General features: G+C 34.8%; 1 protein-coding gene across 22 annotated transcripts in view; it reads left to right on the plus strand.

The window, feature by feature from the left end:
• The window catches only part of PPIP5K2 (diphosphoinositol pentakisphosphate kinase 2), a 75,562-nt gene that overhangs the window by 27,672 nt on the left and 20,951 nt on the right, over positions 1-26,939 (plus strand). For 18 of the 22 annotated variants that reach the window (XM_060296078.1, XM_060296079.2, XM_060296068.1 and 15 more), the window contains 13 exons: positions 2,627-2,713; positions 3,321-3,396; positions 3,480-3,589; positions 4,317-4,402; positions 6,767-6,892; positions 7,132-7,253; positions 7,525-7,707; positions 12,948-13,089; positions 13,694-13,917; positions 19,856-19,983; positions 20,564-20,678; positions 24,237-24,344; positions 24,434-24,550. In XM_060296078.1, the coding sequence (XP_060152061.1) occupies positions 2,627-2,713; positions 3,321-3,396; positions 3,480-3,589; positions 4,317-4,402; positions 6,767-6,892; positions 7,132-7,253; positions 7,525-7,707; positions 12,948-13,089; positions 13,694-13,917; positions 19,856-19,983; positions 20,564-20,678; positions 24,237-24,344; positions 24,434-24,550 (1,624 nt within the window). The remainder of the gene's footprint in view (positions 1-2,626; positions 2,714-3,320; positions 3,397-3,479; positions 3,590-4,316; positions 4,403-6,766; positions 6,893-7,131; positions 7,254-7,524; positions 7,708-12,947; positions 13,090-13,693; positions 13,918-19,855; positions 19,984-20,563; positions 20,679-24,236; positions 24,345-24,433; positions 24,551-26,939) is intronic. The other 4 variants (XM_060296070.1, XM_030848735.2, XM_030848783.2 and 1 more) reach the window with 1 other exon arrangement.

Genomic DNA, 26,939 nt, shown 5'->3' on the forward strand with positions numbered 1-26,939 from the left:
CCATTATTTTATCTTCCAGGTCACTTATCCGTTCTTCTGCCACAGTTATTCTGCTATTGATTCCTTCTAGAGATGTTTTTATTTCATTTATTGTGTTTTTCATCATTGTTTGTTTGATTTTTAGGTCTCCTAGGTCCTTATCAAACATTTCTTGTATTTTCTCCATTCAGTATCCAAGATTTTGGACCATCTTTACTATGCTTACTCTGAATTCTTTTTCAGGTAGACTGCCTATTTACTCTTCATTTGTTTGTTCTGGTGGGTTTTTACCTTGCTCCTTCATCTGCTGTGTGTTTCTCTGTTTTCTCATTTTGCTTCATTTACTATGTTTCGGGTCTCCTTTTTGCAGGCTGCAGGTTCGTAGTTCCTGTTTTTTTTGGTGTCTACCCCCAGTGGCTAAGGTTTGTTCAGTGGGTTGTGTAGGCTTCCTGGTGGAGGGGACTAGTGCCTGTGTTCTGGTGGATGAGGCTGGATCTTGTCTTTCTGGTTGGTGGGTCCACGTCCGGTGGTGTGTTTTTGGGTGTCTATGACCTATTATGAGTTTAGGCAGCCTTTCTGCTAGTGGGTGGGGTTGTGTTCCTGTTTTGCTAGTTGTTTGGCATAGGGTGTCCAGCACTGTAGTTTGCTGGTCATTGAGTGGAACTGGGTCTTGGTGTTGAGATGGAGATCTCTGGGAGTTTTTTGCCATTTGACATTACGTGGAGCTGGGAGGTTTCTGGTGGACCAACGTCCTGAACTCCGCTCTCCCACCTCAGAGGCACAGGCCTGACACGCAGCTGGAGCACCAAGATTCTGTCATCCACACAGCTCAGAATAAAAGGGAGAAAAATAAATAAATAAATAAAATAAAATAAAGTTGTTAAAGTAAAAAATAATTATTAAAAATAAAAAAATTTTTAAGTAATAAAAAAAAGAAAGAAAGAAGAGAGCAAGGAAACCAAAAAACAGATCCACCAATGATAAGAAGTGCTAAAAACTATACTAAAAAAAAATGGGCAGACAGAATCCTAGGACAAATGATAAAAACAAAGGTATACAGACAGAATTACACACAGAAGCATACACATACACACTCACAAAAGAGAAAAAAGAAGTGTGTATGTGTATATATATATATATATATATATATATATATATATATATATATATATCATTGCTCCCAAAGTCCACTGCCTCAATTTGGGATGATTTGTTGTCTGTTCAGGTATTAAGAGATGCAGCGTACATCAAGTTGATTGTGGAGATTTAATCCGCTGCTCCTGAGGCTGCTGGGAGAGATTTCCCTTTCTCTTCTTTGTTCGCTCAGCTCCTGGGGTTCAGCTTTGCATTTGGCCCCTCCTCTGCATCACCTGAGGGCGTCTGTTCTTCGCTCAGACAGGACGGGGTTAAAGGAGCAGCTGATTAGGGGGCTCTGGCTCACTCAGGCTGTGGGGAGTGAAGCGTATGGAATGTGGGGTGAGCCTGCGGCAGCAGAGGCCAGCGTGATGTTGCAGCGGCCTGAGAAATGCCTTGTGTTCTCCCGGGGAAGTTATCCCTGGATCACGGGGCCCTGGCAGTGGTGGGCTGCACAGGCTCCAGGAGGGGAGCTGTGGATAGTGACCTGTGCTTGCACACAGACTTTTTGGTGGCTTCAGCAGCAGCCTTAGCATTTCATGCCCGTCTCTCGTGTCCGCGCTGATAGCTGTGGCTCGCGCTCATCTCTAGAGCTCGTTTAGGCGGTGCTCTGAATCCCCTCCTCATACACCGTGAAACAAAGAGGCAAGAAAAAGTTTGCCTCTTAGGGAGGTCCAGACTTTTTCCCTGACTCCCTCCCAGCTAGCTGTGACACACTAGCCCCCTTCAGGCTGTGTTCATGCAGCCAGCCCCAGTCCTCTCCCTGGGATCTGACCTTCCGAAGCCCGGGCCTCAGCTCCCAGCTCCTCCCGCCCCGGCAGGTGAGCACACAAGCCTCTCGGGCTGGTGAGTGCAGGTCAGCCCCAATCCTCTGTGCAGGAATCTCTCTGCTTTGCCCTGTGCACCCCTGTTGCTGCGCTCTCCTCCGTGACTCCAAAGCTTCACCCCTCCGCCACCTGCAGTCTCCACCTGCAATGGGGCTTCCTAGTGTGTGGAAACCTTTTCTCCTTCACAGCTCCCTCCCACTGGTGCAGATCCCATCCCTATTCTTTTGTCTCTGTTTTTTCTTTTGCCCTACCCAGGTACGTGGGGAGTTTCTTGCCTTTTGGGAGGTCTGAGGTCTTCTGCCAGCGTTCAGTAGGTGTTCTGTAGGAGTTGTTCCACATGTAGGTGTATTTCTGATGTATTTGTAGGGAGGAAGGTGATCTCCACGTCTTACTCTTTCACCATCTTTAAGGTCTCCCCTCCATTTATTTTTATCCTAGAGTTAGCATAGTCATCTCAAGAGAAGAAGCAGGTATTGTGTAGCTTAATATTACTCCCCCTCCAGCCTCTTAAATTCTTTTTAGGATTTGATTTGATAAAATTAAGACTATTTGTTATAAGCACTATGCTTCATGGAGAATATCTTAGAGTGGTAAAAGATGGTTCTATAATATAATTAGATATATTAATCTGAATTATATAACACAAATCTTTGTCAGAAAATTGAACGTTATTTTTTAAATTTTAGGATGGAACTTAGATGTGTCATAGCTGTCATACGTCATGGGGACCGAACACCAAAACAAAAAATGAAAATGGAAGTGAGGCATCAAAAGTATGTTTAAAGGGGAATAATTTAACTCCTAGGAGATAATTTAAGATTTCTGATAGGTGCTTAGTTATTTTGATTAATACTTCATATAGAAAAACTGTTTACCACTACTTCTTGGCCATTAATATTTAAACCACTGGAAAGCAATAAAATCCAACAAAATCCATTTTAAATTGTATATTTTAGCATCTGAAAATTACTGTAGCAATATCCATATATGGTCATCATCCTGACCTAGCTTTTATTTATTGTTGTAAATATTCAGTCTTCTGTTATTATTCTCTTACATTGCTTTCTGAGAATCATTAACTTCTCAACCTTCTAGATGAAAATTAGTAGAATGAAAGTTTGTTGCTTCTATTCAGTGAAACTAGTGATTATTAGTTTGATATGATTTAAGAAAATACTAAGTTTTATCAATCAAAGTAGAGGAGCGACATCATATAGTGAAAGAGGGCACACAGTGTTTGAAGTCCATAGACCCCAAGTCCCATATCTATTATTAATTATTGTTTTAGTCCCATATCTATCATTTATTGTAATTATTTGTGTTAGTTTATAGAGGTAATATTGTTGCAAATGCCTAACAGTGCTCTGTCTTTCTTATAAGATTCTTTGATCTTTTTGAAAAGTGTGATGGATATAAATCTGGGAAATTAAAGCTGAAAAAACCAAAACAATTACAGGTAAGTGCATCTGATTTCTTGTTGGGTTTTAAATTGCTAATCGCAAAGTTACATAAAAATTCAATTCTTTATTTATTTTACAGGAAGTGCTGGATATTGCACGACAACTTCTTATAGAGTTGGGACAAAATAATGATTCTGAAATTGAAGAAAACAAGTCAAAACTTGAACAACTTAAGACCGTGTTAGAGATGTAAGTATCTTTTTGAAACCTATAATTTTGGTAACTACTTATAGTGCTTTTTTTTTTAATATGTGTGACTTTTCATGTTAATTTCCTTCACAGTTTTATCTTCTTTCTCTTTATCACTGTAGCTGAGGAGAAATTAGTGGAAATCTAACAAGAACTTTATTTTCAACAGTGAGAAAAGAGATTGTTGTATTGAAGTTTCTGTTTTAGTTTTAATTTTGATGGAAGATCAAAAGAGGGCATCACATTTAGATCTTGTATGAAGTACTACTTAGGATGAAGGCCACATTGCTAAGTTAACCACAGATTCAGTGCTGTTTAAGTGAAAAATAATTTTGAACTATGTTTTAATCAAATGAAATTGGTACCACCAATATTCCTCTTATAAACTTTATTTCCTTGACCACTTAAAATCGTTTTTTCTTTTATTTTTTTAAAGACACATACATTTATGTTTTTGTATGTTTATATACTTTGGCATCTATTCAAAATTCTCCAGCTTTTATAGAGAAACTTTATTGTATTTTTATTTTTAACGTGGTTAGAATAATTACCTAGGATACAGATTTTGCGCTAGGATATTTTGAAGAATTCAGCAAGGTAATTACAAATAGGAAGCATTAATATGTAAGATTTAGTTTTTGTCCAGGTGGATTTTAGTTTTTCTTTAGGAGGTTGCATCGCATGCTTATTGAAAATTGTCTGTTCTGTTTGCCATTTTATTTTTCAGGTATGGCCATTTTTCTGGAATAAATCGTAAGGTCCAATTAACCTATCTCCCTCATGGTTGTCCTAAGACATCTAGTGAAGAAGAAGGTATGTCACTATTAATGCCCATTGTGTTTTATTTATATGTAGGGACTTACTACTCGTTGTTGATTACCTTTGTAATCTTCTGTCTAATAGTTTAGGGGTTAGCATGCTGAATAGAGGAAAAATAACATGGAGTTGTGTTAACTATGCCTTCTATCCTTTAAATAAAAGATGTTTTACGTTTTATCCTTTAGGTAAAGGATACCTTTTATTATTTTGAAAACTGTCTAGGACTTCTCTTTTACTCTTCTGAAAGCTTATTTGTTTGTAACTAAATGTTACTTAATGGGTCCCTATCCCATACAGGGTATACAGGAAGAAAACTTAAGAAATATGAAAAGATTGTTTAAAAAAATACGTAATCACCTTGTTTCTAAAATAGATATTTTTCTCTGCCAATAAATCAGAATAAGCATTTAAAATTAGTTTCCTAAGAGCAGTGAGCACAGAAGTTCATTTACTTTTCAAAAGAAAAATGGGCAGGGATTGGGAAGCCATTTTACGGAGAAGTGGAGATGCCCAATACAATAATGATAATAGTAATAATCAGTCTTGCCTATCACACTGGCAAAGTGTTTTCTTATTTTCTTCTTTTTCAAATGATAATAAAGAATGCTGATGAGAGTACAATGTGACAAGATTTCAGTTTACTGGTAGGATTGTAAATTGACATAACTCTTTTTTTTTTTTTTACTTTGTTTTATTTATTTTATTTTTGGCTGCATTGGGTCTTTGTTGCTGTGCGTGGGCTTTCTCTAAATGTAGCAAGTGCAGGCTACTTTTCGTTGTGGTGCACCGGCTTCTTATTGCGGTGGCTTCTTTTGTTGTGGAGCACGGGCTCTAGGTGTGCAGGCTTCAGTAATTGTGGCTCGTGGGCTCAGTAGTTGTGGCTCGTGGGCTCTGGAGCTCAGGCTCTGTAGTTGTGGCACATGGGCTTGTTTGCCCTGTGGCATGTGGGATCTTCCCAGACCAGGGCTCCAACGCGTGTCCTCTGCATTGGCAGGCAGAATCTTAACCACTGTGCCACCAGGGAAGCGTTGACATAATTTTTTGAAAAGTAATTTGGCAATATATATCAACATTTCAGGGGACTTCCCTGGCAGTCCAGTGGTTAAGCCTCCACTCTTCCACTGCAGGGGACACGGTTTCGAGCCCTGGTTGGGGAACTAAGATCCAGCATGTTACACAGTGCAGCTGGGGGGAAAAAAAACACTTCAGAAATTTTTCGTATGCTTTGACCTTAATTCTACTTATAAGAATCTATCCCAAGGGGGTAATCCGATATTGAGGGAAAGATTGTTCTATAGGGATATTCACAGTGGCATTATTTATAGTAGCAAAAATTGAAGTAATGATTATTTTAAATGCAAACAAATTTGATTATGTTGATCTTTATATATTCTAAAATTTGATATATTGCTCTTGTCACACCTTGTGATTAATAGCAACACAGATTAATTTTCTATATTTTGATGTTTATATCAAAAATCCATAAACAACTATAATTAACAAGTCAATTAATTACCTTTCTATAAATGTTGGCTTGCATGATAAAGCACATACAGCTACTAACTAGCCCCAGGGGAAAGGGTGATTTTCTATCACTTTTAATGAATCATCAAATTCTTTAGTGCTTATAGTGCTAACTTTTAAATGACCTTTGTTTCTGTAATCCAGCACAGATCTTAGGACGTGATAAAGAGCAAGTCAAAATTAAATATAGAAACTCAGACCCCTATATCTGAGAATATACTTTGGTCTGGAACATACAGATTCTACAACTCCAAATTTAAAAAGGTGTTCTTGGCTATATTTTATTGTATATCTCACCCATAAGTTTAAATTATAATAAATATTAAGCTCTGTCATCTCACATCTTGAAAGTTATGCAAATCACTGATTACTAATCATAAAAATGTGTATAGCTTCTTCACTTCAGATAACATTAACTTTTATGTGACAGCACTGCAGGAGGCTCTTAATATAAAGCCAAGATCTGAATCCTGTCATCAAGGAGCTCTTAATCTAGTATATGTAGTACAACTAAATACATTGGGCAAATACCATTGCTCTCATACCACTGAGAGCAGGGAAGGGAGAAGTTTCCTTTTAGAGAACTGGGAAAGAGCCTTCTTTCTAGAGTGTGGGAGAGATTTTGAAATTTTAGTAAGATTTTAACAGGTGGAGCAAGGGGTATTCCTAGCAGAAGCAACAGCCTACAAGAAAGGTATATTTAGGGAACAAAATAATTTACATAAGGGCCATATTCCACTGCAGAAGAGACACAAAGAAAAAATTAATCTTGAAATATGTCTGTTTAGAAGAAAAAACCTTGACATTTGCTTTATTCATTCACATGTATCTTAGACAGCCGAAGAGAAGAGCCATCCTTACTTCTGGTTCTAAAATGGGGAGGAGAACTAACCCCTGCAGGCAGGGTCCAGGCTGAAGAACTTGGAAGAGCTTTCAGGTGTATGTACCCTGGAGGTCAAGGTAAATCTTAGAGTTTCTTTAATTCAGTTAAATTCATACAGGCTGGGTCCAGGCTGAAGAACTTGGAAGAGCTTTGAGATGTATGTATCCTGGAGATCAAGGTAAATATTGGAGTTTCTTTAATTCAGTTAAATTCATACATCATATTTTCAAATCCTAATTTTGAGATGTTATTAAATATTTATAGAAATACAGTGAGGTAAAAATATAGCTTAAGTGATTTGAGGATTTATTTTCAGGAGATTATGCAGGATTTCCTGGTTGTGGTTTACTTAGATTACACAGTACCTACCGACATGACCTTAAAATATACGCCTCTGATGAAGGACGAGTCCAGATGACTGCAGCTGCTTTTGCAAAGGTATAAATAAATGTTTTTTAGAATTATTAGAATTTTCATCTAATATAGCATTTTAAAAGATTTTTACTAAGGTATTATTTTAATATTCTAAATTTGAAACTTCTAACTAAAGCCCTGAAATGGCAATGACAAGTTGCATTATTAATAAAGTTTATTGTAAATAGTAAGCTTACACCTTGTGAAATTCAGCATGTAACAAGATAATTATTAAGATACCTTCTATTTTGCATACTAATTCTTAATCTGTTTTGGCTTTATTTTATGTATTTAGGGGCTATTAGCTCTAGAAGGAGAACTTACACCCATTCTTGTTCAGATGGTGAAAAGTGCAAACATGAATGGCCTTTTGGATAGTGATAGTGACTCTCTGAGCAGTTGTCAGCAACGTGTGAAAGCAAGACTTCATGAAATACTTCAGAAAGACAGAGATTTTACTGCTGAAGATTATGAAAAGGTGGGTCTTACCAAACTCTTGCATTGTCAAATATTACATGCACATAGAAAAGTGCATAAAATGTAAACTTAGAGCTTATCATATTATAAAGCAAAGAGTTATATAATCAGTACAGAGATACAGAACGTTGGAACAACTCTAGCCTCTGTGTGTCCCTTCCCAGTTGCAGCCCCTTCCCTATCTGCTAGAAATAATCACTATCCTAACTTTTTATAGTCTTATACCCAGAGTGCTTATTTGGCTAAGTATGTATCTGTAGCTACCATAGTCTCAGTTTGGGGTATTTTTTAAGCTTCATGTAATAGAATGTTTTCTTTTATGTCTGGCTTCTTTTTCTCAGTGTTATGTTTGTGAAATTCATCCATAGTTTTGAGAATTTTCATTTCTATGTAGTATTGTTTTCAGAGGTTGGCAAACTTTTTCTATAAAAGACCAGATAGTAAATATTTCAGGCTTTGTAGATCACATATAGTTGCTTGTTGCATATGCTTTTCTTTTTTACACCACCTTTTAAAAATGTAAAAACCATTTATTAGCTCACAGGCTATCACAGGTCATGTTTGGCCTAGTTTGTTGATCCATATTCTATTTTATGAGTATATGCCAATTTATATATGCTTTCTAATATTGTTATAGTTTGGGGCTGTTATGCTAATACTGCTGTGAATATCCATATATGCCTCCTAGTGCATATGAGCATATGTTTCTCTTTGGTGTATTCTAGGAGTGGAAGTGTTGTGCCCCACAGTGTGCTAATATTTCAATATTAGTAGATGTCAAACTGTTTTCCAAAGTCATTGAAGCAATTTATACTCCCACCAGAAGTCCATGGAAATTGTTATTGCTCTACATAGTCTCTATTCTTGGTATTTTCAGACCATTCAATTTTGCCTATTCTGAAGGTGGATGTATAGTAGTACCTCACTGTGGTTTTAATATTCGTTGACCATTTAGGTATCTTCTTTCATAAGGCCTGCTCTTCAAGTCTTGTCCTTTTTTTCTACTAGTTGCCTGTGTTTTTCTTATTGAATAGTAGAATTTCTTTGTATATTTTGGATATGAGCTCTTTGTTATGTGTTCTAAATACTGCCATCTACTCTGAGCCTTAATGATTTCCTTTGATAAGCAGAAATTCTTATTTTCCATGAATTTCTTTTTTTTTTTCCCATGTATTTCAAGGTCAATTTTTTCCTTTACGTTCAGTGCATTTTAATGCATTCTTTATAATACCTTTTTCTTTTTTTTAATTTATCATAGGTTCAACAATTAAACCTATATTTTATTCTTATATATATATATTTTTTTACATCTTTATTGGAGTATAATTGCTTTACAATGGTGTGTTAGTTTCTGCTTTATAACAAAGTGAATCAGTTATACATATACATATGTTCCCATATCTCTTCCCTCTTGCATCTCCCTCCCTCCCACCCTCCCTATCCCACCCCTCCAGGCGGTCACAAAGCACCGAGCTGATCTCCCTGTGCTATGCGGCTGCTTCCCACTAGCTATCTACCTTATGTTTGGTAGTGTATATATGTCCATGCCTCTCTCTCGCTTTGTCACAGCTTACCCTTCCCCCTCCCCATATCTTCAAGTCCATTCTCTAGTAGGTCTGTGTCTTTATTCCTGTCTTACCCCTAGGTTCTTCATGACATTTTTATTTTTCTTAAATTCCATATATGTGTGTTAACATACAGTATAATACCTTTTTCTAATGTGGGGTCATAAGGTATTCCCATATACGATCTTCTATATACTTTACTGTTTTTCCCTGCACATTTATCTACAATCTAGCTAAAATTGACTTTTGTGTGTGCTATTAGATAAGGATGTCAAAACTGATGTTTTCCCCCCAACCATATGTACATCCAGGTGTCTCAACACCACATACTGAAAAGACCATCCTTTCCCCACTACTCTGTAGTGCCAGCTTTATCATATGTGTGTTCTCTGTTTCTAGAACGTATTCTTTTGTTGACTCTTGGGCCATTGAATAAGATCTCCCAAATCCTACATGGGTCCTTCTTCAAGTTCTTCTTGGCTTTTCTTGTATTTCCATATAAATTTTAAAATAACCTGGCCTAAAATCCTGTTGGAATATTGATTTAGATTGCATTAGATCTATAGTTTGTGAAAACTTACATCTTTAAAAAAAAATTTTGTGTACTTGTAAACGCTCCCTCTAAAAAGGTTACTATCTGTTGCTGCTATGTACAAATAGTTTTTTTAATATTGACTTTATATGTGTCAACTTTATTGAACTTATTTATTAACTTAGTAATTTATCTGTAGATTAAAAAAAATCTTTTCAAAGCATATCCCCAGGTTTTTGTCTTCCTTTCCAGTTTTTATGTTTTTAATTCTTTTTATTGCTTTACTTTAATAGCTAGTACCATCAAAGTGATAGTAAATAGAAGTGGCTTTTCTGTTTTTGTTTATATTCTCAAAGGGAAATCTTTTTAACACTGTCCATTAAGTATGGTCTCTGTAGATTTTTTTAAAGCTACTCTTTTTCAAAATAAGGAAAATCCATTCTACTCCTGTTTTCTTAAGAGGTTTTATCATGACAAGTTTTTAAATTTTATATTTTCTTATCTGTTAAACATCATATGATTTGGGGGAGAGGCTACCGTGGTTCCTAGAATAAGCTCATTTAAAAAATATATATATATATCACTGGTTTGGGTTTACTAATATTTTTGGTTAGGAGTTTTACATCTGTGTTCATGAGTCATACTGACCTTTACTTTTTTATTCTTGTTGTCTTTGTCTGCTTTCAATATCAAGATTATGCTGTTCTCATAAAATTAATTAGAGAGTCCTGTTTGGGGGGAATAATTCATGTATATATGTTTCAGTAAATGTTTGGTAAAATTTACTGGTAAATCCCATGGGCATTTTCTTTATGGGAAAGCTTGTAATTGTGGTTTCCAGAGTAATTTAGTAGTTTGCATTTATTATGTCTTGTGTCTGTATTAAGTTACATTCTTCTAGAAATTTGTGTATACACTCCTCTTAAGTTGTTTATAATGTCTGCAAGATCAGTAGAGATATTCCTTTTTGTTTTGTAACATTGTACAGTCTTCCCCCCCTTTTTTTTCCTTGATCAGTTTTGCCATAGTTGATCAGCTTTATTAGTCCTTTAAAAGAACTGTCTTTCAGATTTGTTGGTTCACTAAATTATGCACTTGTTTTCTATTTTATTAATTTTTATTGTTTAATATTTTATTCCTTCTACTTCTGTAGTTTTATTTTGCTCTTTTTCTAATTGTTAAAAACTGATGTCACTAGATGGATGCTTATTAACTCATGAATGTTCAATCTTTTGTAAAATACACACTCTAGGCCCTTTATGCACTGTTTTGACTGTATTCATAAATTGAGGTTTATGCCATCTGGGACATTTTCTAATTTCCTTAGTGATTTCTTTGATCATATGTTATTTAGAAGTGTACTTTTAAAATTTTCAGACCTATGCATTTTTAAGTTATATTTTTGTTATTTCTAACTTTATATCATTTTGGTAAAAACAAAAATTCTTGCTGATTTTTTTTTGGTCTGTTTTTTCTTTCTTTACTGTTGTGTGTTAAAATTTCCCACTATAATTGTGGATTTTTCTTGTCTTTGTAATCTCTTAAGCCTTGCTTTACATGTTTTGATGTCATGCTATTAAATGCATACAAATTAAGAATTGGTATATTTCAATCAGTATTTTTGCCTCAAAATTTACTTTGAGATTAATATAGCTAAAACAGTTGTTTTTTCTTTTACTTGGTGTTTGTACAGTATCTTTTTTATCTTTTAACTTTCAGTCTTTCTGAAACTATACTTTTAGATGTATCTCTTAAAATCTGCATATAGATTTTTAAAAAATTTGTCATGAAAATCTTTGTTTAGGACAATTATTTATATTATAAATTACTGAAATTTGTATATGAATCTATTATCCTTTTAAGTGCTTTATATTTATACTGCCTATTTTTATTTTTCTCTCCTTTCTTGCTTCATTGGAATTGGTACTTTTTATTTATTTATTTCCCTGGTAGTTAGAAAATTATATTTGATTTTACTATTTGTTTTGTCACTACCCAAGAGAGAACAATAGGCTTCTATGACATCTGCAAATTGAATGTTTACATCATGCTTTTATCCTCTTCCTGGACAAAGCAAGGACTCTAGAACTAAAGTGTTTTTCAAACTTACTTGACTAAGAATCATCTGGGGTCTTGTTAAAAATGCAGACTCCAGTTTATCCCTTTTTTGAACCCTAAATGTAGAGTTTACCAGAGTTTCACCTTTGAAAATCCTGGACTTCACTTTTTTTGTCCTGTTAACATAAAATGATATTAAATCTCTATTCTTCTTCTCTGCTGTCTATTCAGAATCAACAGATGTCTCCAATGCAAAAACAGCCTTAAAAGCCAGTATCACTCTCTGGATCTCTGACCAGAGAGTTTGGTTTCCATAATTCTTAATAATTCTTAATATCTTATCTCTCAGATACCTTAAAGCAGAAGTATAGAAGTTCTTTGCCCAGGAGTTTTACTAATCTTCAGTGGTTAGATTGGCCTAAACTACCTAGTTCACCATAACAAGAAGTGGAATTCCACTTTACATTTTTTATATTTATACAAATTTATTTGATGGGGTTAAATTACTTGCCAAGCAAAGTTTCAACAGTGAAAATTGAAACTATTTGTCATTAATGGCTTTTGTTGACTTGCAAAAAATCTCATCACAAAGGCATTTACATGGTGGTTAAGAGCACAGCTCTTTAGCCAGATTACCTGCTTTTTTACTCTCACTCTTTGCATACTAGTGGTTTGATCTTAGGGAAGGTGCTTTAACCTCTGTTAAGTACCTCATCTGGAAAAAGTGATGAAAGTAATAGTCTCGAGGTTATTCCATGTCAATATATGTCAAATGGTTAAACCATATTTGCAAATACCAAGTGAATCAGCAAAATGTCTGCAAAATATTAGAATAAAATCTCCTTGTAAATTAGAGTACTTCTATTAGATTTTCCCTGTGGATAATCTAATGTTAGCTAAGGTTTAGGATTTTTTTAACATGAAATTTTGAGGTTTTTATTTCCTCCTTGATCTTATTTCTGTATTTTGGGGGTATCTTCATTTGTAGTTTGAGTTATTCTGCAGCTACTGGAAAATTTTGTATATTGTTCTCTTGGCCAATTGAGCATAACCAGATGTAAAAATATATACTCTATTCATTTGTAGCTTACTCCATCTGGAAGCATTTCTCTTATCAAATCAATGCATTTAATTAAAAATCCTGTGAAGACCTGTGACAAAGTGTATTTCTTGATACAAAGTTTGACTTCTCAAATCAGACATCGAATGGAAGATCCCAAATCATCAGGTAAATATTTTGTTTTCCTTAGATTAGAAAACAAATAAAAGGCACTATCCAGTTGCTATAAACATTTTTTAAATAAGATGTGCCAATCATAAAAAATTCAAGCCTTTAATGCTATATTTAGCATTAGATAGGTATGTCTAGGTGTAATTTGAGTTAGTACATATCCAGCAAAAGAATAATAGCGAAGTTATAATTGCTTTTATCTGTGGTAGCATGAAAGGGATAATAAAACATTTTTATTTGGTTAATTATGTAGCATTACTGTACAGTTCAGCAGCAAATAGGCAGCATAATAAGAAGGAGCAAGCAACAGGAAGGTGATCAGTGCTCTGGCTCTGAGACTAGCTTAGTTAATAACTTGGGCAACTAACGTATGTAACATATGGAAGGTCTTCTATAAAACCAGTTCCTAACCCATGTATTTATACCTTTATTCAAGTCTACAAAATATATGGTTGCTAATAGTATATGCCTATGATAACATTTCCTAGCTTGTTAACAATTTTACCTTTGATATTTAAGAAGTTTCTAACTACCAATTTTTAATATATATTCTTTATCTGATTTTGAAGTTTAATACACTAAAACTGTTATGTTGTTTTAGATATTCAGCTTTATCATAGTGAGACCTTAGAGCTCATGCTACGTAGATGGTCCAAGTTGGAGAAAGACTTTAAAACAAAGAATGGAAGATATGATATTAGTAAAATCCCTGACATATATGACTGTATAAAATATGATGTCCAGCATAATGGTTCCTTGAAATTAGAAAACACAATGGAATTATATAGGCTTTCAAAGGCATTAGCAGATATTGTTATCCCTCAGGTAAGTAATTCCTACATATCAATTTTCTTGTACTGTTATTTAGATACTTTTAAAACGTCTATCAGTGGATAAAAGATAGTTGGTTTTTGTGTCCCAGTAAGCCTATAATTTTAAAAAGGAAAGTAACTAATTATGAATTTATATTTTAAACTTTTTGTTATATTAAATCATTGTTTGATTTTTTAATAGTTTATAGTGACTTTTTAAAATTTAAGAATTGATACTCTTAATAATAATATGCTAACAACAAACAAGACAACTGAAAATAGGATGGGATAAATCACTTAAGTATTTATTGGGCATTTATTGTGCACCTACCAGCTCTGTGCTATGGGAATGTGTGCAAAGTGGGAGAAAAAGATAGTTGTGTCCCTATATAAATTTTGGAAGTTTTTTTACCTTATGTGGAAGTATTTTGAAAATAATATTTAGAGGCCAGGATGTAAGTAGTTATTTGTGGGGTGTGGTAGAGGTGGAACGGGGGGCCTTATCATTATAGGAGAGTAAAAATAGAGGTGTAACCAAAATTCAGTTAACTGAAATGTAATTAAACAGAGAATCAGATGATAATAAAGAGACAGGTGACAAGACAAGTTGAGATAAGAAATGTGTTAGAAGAAAACAGTTGCAGATGCCCTTTGGAGAACTTTTTTCAACTCAATTACTAAAAGATCATTTGGACATTGTAAAAGGGAGATTGGAGTAAATCACACATTCCAACTGTGAACCAAAGTTAAAAAGCAGGAAAAATGAAATACAGTTGATTTTTGACCAATGTGGGTTTGAACTGTAGTGGGTCCACTTATACGCAGATTTTTTTACAATAGTAAATACTACAGTACTGCATGATCCACATATCCACAGTTGAATCTGCCAGGGATGCAGAACCACAAATAAGTTATTCTCGAATTTTCAGTGGTGTGCAGGGTTGGTGCTCCTAACCTCCACGTTTTTCAAGGGTCACTGTACATGAAAAGTGTAAAGATTGTATATAAAAGTAGCCTCACTTAAAGATACTCATATATAGAAAACAGTGGGGAGGTTCCTTAATAACTAAAAATAGAACTATTTTATGATCCAGCAATCCCACTCCCATATATCCAGAAAAGATAAAAACTCTTAATTCAGAAAGATACATGCATCCCGGTGTTCATAGCAACGCCGTTTACAATAGCCAAGACATGGAAACAACTGGAGTGCCCATCAGTGGATGATTGGTTTAAGAAGATGTGGTGTGTGTATGTATATATACATATATATATCTCTCTACACACATATACGTATATATACATACACACACCACATATACATACACACACACCATGGAATATTACTCATCCATAAAAACAAAATATTGCCATTTGCAGCAACATGGATGGACCTAGAGAGCACCATACTAAGTGAATTAAGTCAGAGGAAGACAAATATTATATGATATCACTTGTATGTGGAATCTAAAAAATAATACAAATGAATCTATATTAAAAAGTGGAAACAGACTCATAGACATAGAAAACAAACTTACAGTAAGGGAGAGGGGGAATGATAAAGAGTATGGGATATACACCGCTATACATAAAATAGATAAGCAACAAGGATTTACTATATTCTCTCAAGGATTTACTATATACTAGTTCTCAAGGAGAACTATATTCAATATCTTGTAATAACCTATAATGGAAAATTATCTGAAAAAATATTGGATTGGCCAAAAAGTTCGTTCGGGTTTTTATGTTATAGAAAAACCCGAACGAACCTTTTGGCCAACCCAATATATAACTGAATCACTTTACTGTACAATTGAAACCAACACAATACTGTAAATCTACTACAATTAAAACTATACTTCAGGACTTCCCTGGTGGCACAGTGGTTAAGAATCCACCTGCCAATGCAGGGGACATGAGTTTGATCCCTGGTCCGGGAAGATCGTACATGCTGAGGAGCAACTAAGCTCATGTGCCACAACTACTGAGCCTGTGCTCTAGAGCCCGCGAGCTGCAACTAGTGAGCCTGTGCACTACAACTACTGAAGCCCATGTGCTCTGGGGCCCACAAGCCACAACTACTGAGCCTGCGTTCTGAAACTACTGAAGCCTGCATGCCTAGAGCCCGTGCTCTGCAACAAGGGAAGCCACCATAATGAGAAATGCATGCACTGCAATGAAGACCCAGCGCAGCAAAAAAAAAAAAAAAAAAAACCCTCCAGTGTCCTTTTCCTAATATTCACAGAATATCCAGGAAAAACTAGAGACTTTTAAAAACTGGGAATTCAGGCTGCACAACTTACCTATAAGTATTTGTGTACATGTTAAAGTTTAGCTTATTCTTGCAGCATGAAAGAACAACTATTTATTTGTTTGGTCAGTGTATATGATGTAGACAGGTTTAAGTATATTGTATAAATCAGTGATTTGCAAATAAATTCTCTTTAAAAGAGGATAAAAATATCTCATACGGCAAGAATATGTCTTTGGGCCTCACTATAAGAAACATAGGCTTAGAAAACAAGGACTTAGTCTCTGACAACATCTTTCATTTGCTAAATAGAAGTTTTATTTTGCAAAAGAGGTTTTATTTTACACAATAAAAAGTTGTATTTTTATAACAGATAAGAAAAGCAGACATGTAGATGAATGGAACAGAATTGAGAGCCCAGAAACAAACCCGCACATATATGGACAATTAGTTTATGATAAAGGAGCCAAGAACATACAATGGAAAAAGCATAGTCTCTTCAATATAGTATTGGGAAAACTGGACGGCCACATGCCAAAGAATGAAACTAGACCACTATATCACACCATACACAAAACTCAAAATGGATTAAAGACTAGAATGTAAGACCTGAAACCATAAAACTAAAAGTAAACATAGTATGCTCCTTGAAGTTGGTCTTAGCAATATCTTTTTGGATATGTTTCCTTGGGCAGGGAAACAGAAGCAAAAATAAACAAACAGGACTACATCAAACTAAAAAGCTCTGTACAGTAAAGTAAATCATCAACTAAACGAAGAGACAACCTACGGAATGGGAGAAGATATTTACAAATCATATATTCCATTTGGGGGTAATATCCAAAATATATGAAGAACTCATACAACTCAACAACAACAAAAACACAGTCTGATTAAACAATGGGTAGAGGAGCTAAATATTTTTCCAAAGAAGACATACAGGTTGCCAGGAGGCTCATGAAAAGATATTCAACATCACTAATTATTGGAGAAATGCAAATCGAAACCACAGTGAGAGATCACCTCAGGCCTGTTAGAATGGCTGTTATCAAAAAGGCAAGAAATAACTAGTACTGGAGAGGATGTGGAAAAAAGTGTGGTACACTGTTGGTGGGAATGTAAATTGGTGCAGCCACTATGGAAAACAGTATGGAGATTCTTCAAAAAATTAACACTAGAACTACTCTATGATCCAGGTATTCCACTTCTGGGTATTTATCTGAAGAATATGAAGACTCTAATTTGAATAGACACATGCACCCTGTGTTCATTGTGGCATTATTTACAATAGCCAAGATATGGAAAGTGCCCATTGATGAATGGATGGATGAAGTAGTATATATAATACAGTGGAATACATAAAAAAGATACAGTCTTGCCATTTGTGGCAACATGGTTGTACCTTGAGGGTGTTATGATAAATAAGTCATTCAAAGAAAAACATACTATATGATTTCACTCAAATGTGAATATTAAAATTTCTTTTAAATAAATGAACAAACCAAGCAAAATAAACATGTATTTATAGAGAAAAGAGTAATAATTACCAGAAGGGAAAGGGGGTGAATTGCGTAAAGGAGGTAAACTGTATGGTGATGAGTAGAAACAACTTCTGGTGTTGAGCATACTGTAGTTTATACAGAAGTCAAAATATAATGTTCACATGAGACATGTTATAAACCAATGTTACCTCAGTAAATTAAGTAAATAGTAAAAGAGCCTCGATGGTATGATGGAAGATAAGAACATCTAAAGATTATATTTGTTATTAAGAGTCTTAATTGAGATGGCACACATTTATTGAAGTTTGAAGATCATTTCTTTGGTGATTGTATTATGAAATGCAGAGGATTCTTTATAATAGCATTTGCAATATAAAGTCCAATGATACTCTCATTAAATATCACCATATAATAAGCTTTCAAATATCTTCATCGGTTATTTTAATCAGTTCTTTTTGTGGAAGAAATAAGAGAACTTGGGTATCCAACAATTAATTATTTGGTCCTAGTTGGTTATGGCAGCTTGCTTTTTCAGCTCTACAAAATATGTCACTGTTTTGAAGGGAAAGGTTTTTTTGTTATGAAAGTAATATATCTTTGTTATAAAATATAGATATAGCCAAAAAAAAAAATCAGTATGCCATTACCAACTAGAGAAAAACATTTCACTGTTTTGGAAAATTCTAAAAGGCCTTTTCCCTTAAATTCATGGATAAAATTTTTTTCATAAATTCGTATATATGACAAATGTATTCTTTGCAAAAATGGAACCAGGAAATGCATACTATTTTATAACCTGATTTTTTTTTCTTGGCATCAAGAAATTTTTTCCAAATCAGTAAAGCTAAATATACTTCATTTTTCCTAATGGCTGAATGATGTGATGTAATAATAGCTATTTAACCAATTTCTCACATTTGGAAATGTGGATTCTTTTACTTTCTTTCACTCTCCTTATACATATGTCTTCTACATAAAATCAAGAAGATTTCCAGAACTCTTTTACCAGTTTTGTTACAGACCAGCAGTGTATGAGAGTGCCTGTTTCATTACACCTTGCTAATAACAACAGAAAAATTTCCTTTGATGATGTTAATTTCAACATTTTCCTTTTGTTTACACATACATACACAATTGCATACGTATTTCTTTTTTTCATACCAATTTCACAGTCATCTATGTTGGTGAGATAATTAACCAACCAAGCTTTTGTGTTTAAGGTAAATGACCCAAGAGGTTCCATTTTCATACGTCTTCCATCTAATCAATCAGCCTTTTCTTTATTAGGCAGTTTTGAGATTTATTATCCATACTAAAGTTTTGCCATCTGGGAAGTACCTGATAACAGCAAGTAGCCTTTAAATACAGGTATCCCAGAAGGAACTGGGAGAGAAAGAGTGTGCTTATTTCTTCCCTCTTCTCTACTCTTCCTTCTTTCTCTCTCTGTCCCTGCCTTCCTCCGCCTCCACCCCACTTTCTGCCCTCTTCCTCTCATACCCTCTCTTCCCATCTATACACACAAAACAGATTTTTTTCTTATATCAGGTCATTTTCTCATCTACCTCTTTGAACTGTAATTTTTATTATAATTCTTACAATTACTATGTTTTCTTAACACTTTGGATTGTAATTCCTCATTTAATTAACTTATAATGGTTATAGAGCTCATTAAGTTTGATAATTTCACGGCATTTTTGGCTAACCACTAGTTAAAACCTTTACAGTATTGGCCAAAGGCTTTTAAATAATTTGTTAACCTTTTTAATCTTTGACATTCAAATAGACAAAAATTTCATGGTTTCAATTTATATTTCTTTCTGTATGTTTATTGACTATTTGTTCTGTGCTTTAGTGTTTGTGCCCTTAATCCATCTTTCTTTTAGGGTTGTTTCTACATTTAAAACCTGGTTGAGTTGAATACTGTTCATAAAGATTACATTCATCCATTCATCCTATCCTCTTTAGAAATTACTTTCTTTTTCATTTACACCAAAATAAAATTCTTCTAATTACACTCAATACTTTGGGGAATAGTGTACTTGAAGTTGCAGAAATGTAAACTAGGAGCATTGTATAATGTTCAAAAGAGGCTGAATAAAAATACTTGTCGCTCACTAAAATTCTTAAATTTAGTAGTACCTTTATTGGAGTTCTTTATTATTATACCCTTTTTCTAATGTTGTGTATGTTCTGCTCAGGAATATGGTATAACTAAAGCTGAAAAACTGGAGATTGCCAAAGGCTACTGTACTCCTCTAGTTAGAAAAATTCGCTCAGATCTTCAAAGGACGCAAGATGATGACACTGTAAATAAACTCCATCCTGTGTAAGAGACTGTACTGGTATTTAAGTCTATAGGCATCTGTTTTTGCATTCTTCAAATCTAATTACTTTTTAATGTTCCTATGGCTAAATCAGGAGTGTATCACTTGGCACACTGTGGAAATAAATATTACCTAGGTATTTCTAATAGTTAACTTCCAACCAAGGTTCTTTTTGGCTCCAAATTGGAGAAAAAACTGAGGCAAACAGGGAAAGAGGATGTGTGTTATCATTCACATGTGATCATCAGTGATCATCCTCATTCAGCAGCATTAACATCTGTGAGCTTCTTTAGTGCTATGACCTCTTTCGTTGTTAATAAAGGTGCTTAAATAACCTATTTACAGTGAACTTGACTAATATTAATGCTTCTTTGACTAATCTCAGTGGTCCCAGTTAGTTCCAGTTATCTTCATGTTAGAGGAATACCTGCTAAGATAACGCCTCAATTGTTATTGGAAGAGTGATAGATTTGCTTATTATGTTCTTTTACTTCTAGTAAGATTAAATTCCATTTTACAAAATAATTTCATTAAGTTTTAACTGCATGGTTACATTTTAACAGTGTCTGCTCCTTACTCTAGGTATTCCAGGGGTGTTCTGTCACCTGAACGTCATGTCCGTACCAGATTATATTTCACCAGTGAAAGTCATGTACATTCTTTACTGTCTATTCTTCGCTATGGTGCCTTATGTGATGTAAGTAGGATAAGTTATATAAATCTATTTAACAAATATGTGTTATTGAATTTATAATCGAATCACTAACACCATTTTTTTACTGTGCAGTTTTTAATAATTCATTATTTACCATCATTTGTCAAGGGTCTACTTTATACCAAGCACTCTGCTAGATGTTGGAGATAATGACATGTTCTCTTCCCTTTGGAGAAGATCCATTTAAGCAAACAATAATACAAAATATTTTAGGTAATGTTACAGGCCAGTGGCAGTGAGATAAAGAGAAACTGATGAATTTGCATTATTTAGAGGTTAGAATCAATAGGACTTGGTGTTTGGTTGGACATTGTGACTCTTATTTACTGTTAGGTAATGAATCATACCAAAGGTTACTGCCTTAAAACAACCACAGTCATTTTATTTTTCTCTCTCATGGTTTAAAGGCTGACTGTGATCAGGCAGTTTTGCATTGGGCCTCTCGTGATATTGCAGTCAGACAGTGGCTCGGGCTCAAGTCATCTCACAACTTTCTTCTCATGTCTGGTGCTTGATGCACAGAACATAGCAGCTGAGTTCCAAAAGTGAACTTCCTAAAAGAGCAAGGAGCAAGCACAAAGCATTTTTATGACCTAACTTATGAAGTTACGTAGTATCACTTCTGCTGAGCATTTTTGGAGGCAGTCACCGAGTCTCATCCAGGTTCAAGGGGTGGGGAATAGACCCATATTACTAGATGAGTGGAGTATCACTGTCACTTACTTATTGTAAGATGAATACTTGGGATTGGATGTATTTTGGTGGCCATATTTGGAAAACAGAGTCTATCACAGTATGTCCATTACCCACACAGTCCATATTTCTCCCTCATGCAAAATTCAGGTAATCTCTCCTCCAGTATTCCCTCAGGCTTATCTATTATAGCATAAACTTGACATCCAGGATCTCATTATCTAAATCAGGTCCAGGTGTGGATGGGACTCCTTGGGCAGAGCTCCTTGAGTGCTCAGGAGAACTCAATCTCGTTTCAAAGACCTATGAACTGAAGATACCAATTGTCTGTCCTTCATACATTTGACATACAGTGGTGGGATAAGCATAGAATAACTGCTGTAGATAACCTTTTCAAAAGAGGGGAAAACAGAAGGTACACCATGGTCACTGGTCCATAGCAATTTTGAAATCTGCCTAGGTACTTACTGCCCATTCCTTAATTAGGGCTCTGTCATACTGCCAGGGAGTTGTTTATAATGGTTCATGGCTTCATACTTTGGGTTCTTAATTGCTTCATCTAGGTCATCCTTCCTTTTCCATAAAAAGTAGCTCACATTTGCAGCTAAGTAGTTTTCTTTAACCTGCTTCCTGTCCAAGGAAGTTTGGGGATCCAAAGGTCTGTTTATTTTTGGTTCAAGATGGTATAATTTAAAAAACAAAACAAAAAGGAGTAATTTATAATCTACTTTATTAAACAGTTCACACCCACAAATCTTAAGAATAAGCCCATTTTTACATTGGGCTCCCTCTGTGTCTACTGAGGGATAGTACTCAGCAGTCCTTATTGCTTAATAGTGAGTATCTGAGAGACATGGTAGTATAATCCTGAGAAAGTCTTTGCGTCTTTGAAAGGTCTGTGAGCCTTAAATCTTTCTGAAGTCTTAGCAAGTGTTTTTACAATCACACCCATGTTTTCATGACAGATTCCTGCGTTTCTGTTCTTCCTGGAAGCCACTTTTTAACTATAGCATTTTTTGCTCTCTGGAGAGGCTAGGAATGAGAAACAGTTTTATTTCTGAACTCTGCAAGTCTTGGCTCCTTTAATTAACCATTTTCCTGAAGTTTATCTCCCTCCTCTCATAGTTCATCACAGGTAGTGAGAAGAATCTTGGTGGCCTTTTGAGAATTTTTCCTGGAATTTTTGGTAGCTAGCTCATTGAGTTCCACTGTCTGCAGGCTATAGTGTTTCTACACTTTATGCCACTACATAACAAGGGTTCTTTTTCCTATAGTTTCCAGTAAGATTTTTTTTTAACCTTCCTATAGTCCCTCACCAACAACCTCCTCAGTGCCCTTTCAGGCTTTCACTAACACTCTCTTTTTGAGGCATTTTAACTTTCACCAACACTCTCCTTGAGGCCCTTTCTTTGCTTACAGGTGTGGAAGGTAAGAGAGAAAAGAGAGTCAAGAAAGGTTCCCATATTTCTAACAGGATCATCTACAAAATTACTCATCATTCACTGATAAGTAACACTTGGGGGAGTATCAGGCATTAGAAGGAAAGTAATGAGGTTAGATAGCTTGAATTTGAGGCACTAGTAGGCTAGTCAAGTGAAGATGACCAGTAGTATGTTTATATGTAAGGCTAGAGGTTTGGGTTAAAGGTACAGAGTTGGTAAGCCAACATATTAATGATGGCTGAAGCAGTGGCTATTAATAAGATTCCCAGGAAGTTTGTATGTGAAAAAATTAAGAAAATGATGTTTTAGAGATTGGCAGTGGAAGTGATAACCACACAGACTTAGAAATTTTAATATCCCCTTTCTTTCTCAGTACACTCAAACCACAAATTATCTAGAATACAATGTCACTTCTATTATATATCAAAAATATTTTTCAGCCATCTCCAAACTAGCAAAAAATAAGAATTAAAAAACTTTTTATGTGTATATATATATATTAGCATATACATTTATGCACATCTATAAAAAAATAATCTTTAAAAGAAAATGAATTCAACTTTGTTTTCTTTTGTACTTTTTAAAATAAAGGGCAGTCAGTGAAATGTATGAAGATTTGGTATATGTCTCCTGATTCTTAATTTCTCTTATCATTGGGCCTTGATGAATAGTTATTATCAGAGTTACCCTAAGACTATGTAAGTGTTCTTTTCCCATCAAATTTTCCAATTCATATGTTCTTTTCTCTTGTTTTTTATTTCTTTTTTATTCCTTAATAGGATAGCAAAGTGGCATCCCTTGCATACATATGAGGATTAGTGGAGCTTTAATAAAAGAAATAGAGAAAAAAATGACCCTTAATTAGCAAGGCAAGAGCTTATATATCCATTAGTAATGATGGAATTGTTTTAGGGGAGAAGAGATACATCTCTTATGTGGTCACCTTTTAACTTTCTTGCACTTATTTATAAGGTAGAAAGAACATAGAAGATGTTAAGAATGGAGAGAAAGCCTATAATTGAAGCGTAATAGTGAGTGATGCATAAAATTGTAACAGATAAGTTTGGAGAGCCATGCCTTGAGGATTCTAAGAGGATTGGGAAGCCATTAAAAGGTTTTAAGCAGGGAAGTGAATGGCTTTGGTTTCTGTGTAGACAATAGATAAGTAGAAGTAGATATGAGGAAACGATTTAGGGAGCTATCACAGTGATCTAAAGAAAGATGATGTAGTTTACACTTAGGGTGGTGGCAGTAGAAGAAAGCTTGTTGAGTATATATAAGCTTGTTGAGTATTAAGTATTCACCTCATTTGTGTGGTATCAATCAGGATTAAACAAATTACCATAATGAAAATAAAGTGGTTTTAAAGTAACATAATATGAGAAAATGCTTACCATTTGTTCAGGAATCAAAGGATGAACAGTGGAAACGAGCTATGGATTATTTAAATGTTGTCAGTGAACTCAACTACATGACTCAGATTGTTATCATGCTTTACGAGGATCCTAACAAGGTAACAGAGTCTTGATTTGCGTGTGTTACCAGAGGTAAATAAATAACTTGAAGTTTCTCATTTTGAAAGTGTTCTGTAATATTTTTTAGGATCTTTCCTCTGAGGAACGCTTTCATGTTGAATTACATTTTAGTCCAGGAGCCAAAGGATGTGAAGAAGACAAAAATTTACCATCTGGCTATGGATATAGACCAGCTTCAAGGGAGGTAATGAAGATGAAGTTTTCATTGCTTAGTTACTACAGTTCTAAATATAAATGAGGTTTCTTTAAGAATTTTCTATTATGTACTATAATTCTTATCTCAACTAAGTAGCAAGATGGTTTAAATTTCTTGAAGTATGATTTGGGTAGACAACATTTTTATGAATATTAGAATTTTATATTTTATCTTTTCTCTAGATTTTTTGGATTTTTAAGATCAGTAGTTAGAATGGATAACTATAATTTTTGTTTTTGTCCTCAAGTCCTACTTGAGGACTAGTCCATTCTTTACTATGCTAAGCACTTGTTACGAATTACTGCAGTTTAATTCTTAACCTTACAAAAGTTAAATATGTACTCAGCTTTAAACCTTTTTTACTAAACTATAATACATATTCGTAAACATACCTAAATCATAAGTGTGTAGTTTAATGATATATCACAAAATGAACACAATTGTAAAACAACTAGCCAGGTTATAGATAGAAGATCATTCTAGAAGAAGCAGTTGTGCCCCCTCTTTCTCACAACCTCCCTGCCTTCTCCCCAAAGTTACCTACTATCATGACTTAGATTAATTTTGTCTATTTTTGGACTTTATGATCACAAATGAAATCACAAAATATGTGCTTTTTGGGGGTGGAGAGTGGGTTTGGTTTCTTTCATTATGTGTTTGAGATTCATCGGTTCTTCATTTTTGTTGCCATGTAGGATTACATTAAATAAATATGGTGCAGTTTATTAATCCATTTCACTATGATGATCATTTGATTTGTTTCCAGTTCAAGGTTTGAAGATGGATGCTTTTATGAAGATTCTTGTTCAGGTCTTTTTCTGAACATATGTACACATTTCTTTTGGATATATATGTAGGCGTAAAATTGCTGGGTTATAGGGTATGCATATGTTCAACTTTTTAAAATACAGTCAAATAACTTTCCAAAGATACTACCATATCTTTATCAGCACTTGGTATGATTAGTGTTTTTAATATAGCTATTTTGGGGACTATGTAGTGATATCTTGTTGTGGCTTAAATTTACATTACCCTCATGACCAATAAGGATTAGTACCTTTTCTTATATTCATTGGTTATTTGAATATGCTTTTTGTGAAGTGCTACTGGCTAGGACTAGTATGGTGTTGAGTAGAAGTGTTGATACTAAGCATCCTTAGTATCATCCTTGTTCATTCCCAAACTAAAGCAAAAGGTCATGTTTCAAAGTGAACTTTTTGGAATTTTGATTGAAATTACATAAACTCTGCAGATCAGTGTTGAGAGAAATAACACTTTTACAGAATTGAATCTTCTAGTCCAAGGACTTGATATACAGCTCTGAATTTAGTGAGCTATTCTTTATATGTTCTTGATAAAATTAAGACTTTTTTTAATGTCTTGTATTTTCTTTGTCAGGGTAATTCCTAAATTCTTTATGTTATCATAAATGGCTTATTTAAATTTCATTTTCTGTTTGCTATTTTCATATTGAATTTTAACTCATTTTTATAGAGAGATTTTATAACTAACAACCTTACTGCATGCTGTTTATTCATTCTAATAATTTATACATAGAGTCATTTGAATTTTCTATGTATATGATCATATCTGTGAATGATGACAAATGTCCAGCAAAATGTTGAATAGATTTAGTGATGGTGGGCACTCTTGTCTTCCAGTGATTTATTAATTGTGATGATTGTTTCAAGTTTTTAGATATCCCTTACCTGGTTGAAGAAGTTTATCTTTATTTTCTATACCCCTTAGTTTGATGAAGGTTTTTATGTACTTCTGCTTGGCTTCTTTAAACTAACGTACGTTCATAAGATTCATTGATGTAATTAGTTTTAGTTTGCCCATTCTTAGTGCTTTAAAATATGTGTTTTAGTGTAATTTACCCAATTTATCCGTCCTGTTTATTTTTAAATTTATTTATTTTTTTATTTTTGGCTGCATTGGGTCTTCGTTGCTGTGCGTGGGCTTTCCCTAGTTGTGGCGAGCAGGGGTGACTCTTCGTTGCGGTGTGTGGGCTTCTCATTGCGGTGGCTTCTCTTGTTGTGGAGCACGGGCTCTAGACGTGTGGGCTTCAGTAGTTGTGGCACACGGGCTTAGTTGCTCTGCGGCATGTGGTCCCCTGCATTGGCAGGCAGATTCTTTTTTTTTTTTTTTTTTTTTGCGGTACGCGGGCCTCTCACTGTTGTGGCCTCTCCCGTTGCGGAGCACAGGCTCCAGACACGCAGGCTCAGTGGCCATGGCTCACGGGCCTAGCTGCTCTGCGGCATGTGAGAATCTTCCCGGACCGGGGCACAAACCCGTGTCCCCTGCATTGGCAGGCGGACTCTCAACCACAGCGCCACCAGGGAAGCCCGGCAGGCAGATTCTTAACCACTGCGCC

The sequence above is a fragment of the Globicephala melas genome, chromosome 3 (assembly GCF_963455315.2).
Source record: "Globicephala melas chromosome 3, mGloMel1.2, whole genome shotgun sequence".
Classification (NCBI taxonomy): Eukaryota; Metazoa; Chordata; class Mammalia; order Artiodactyla; family Delphinidae; genus Globicephala; species Globicephala melas.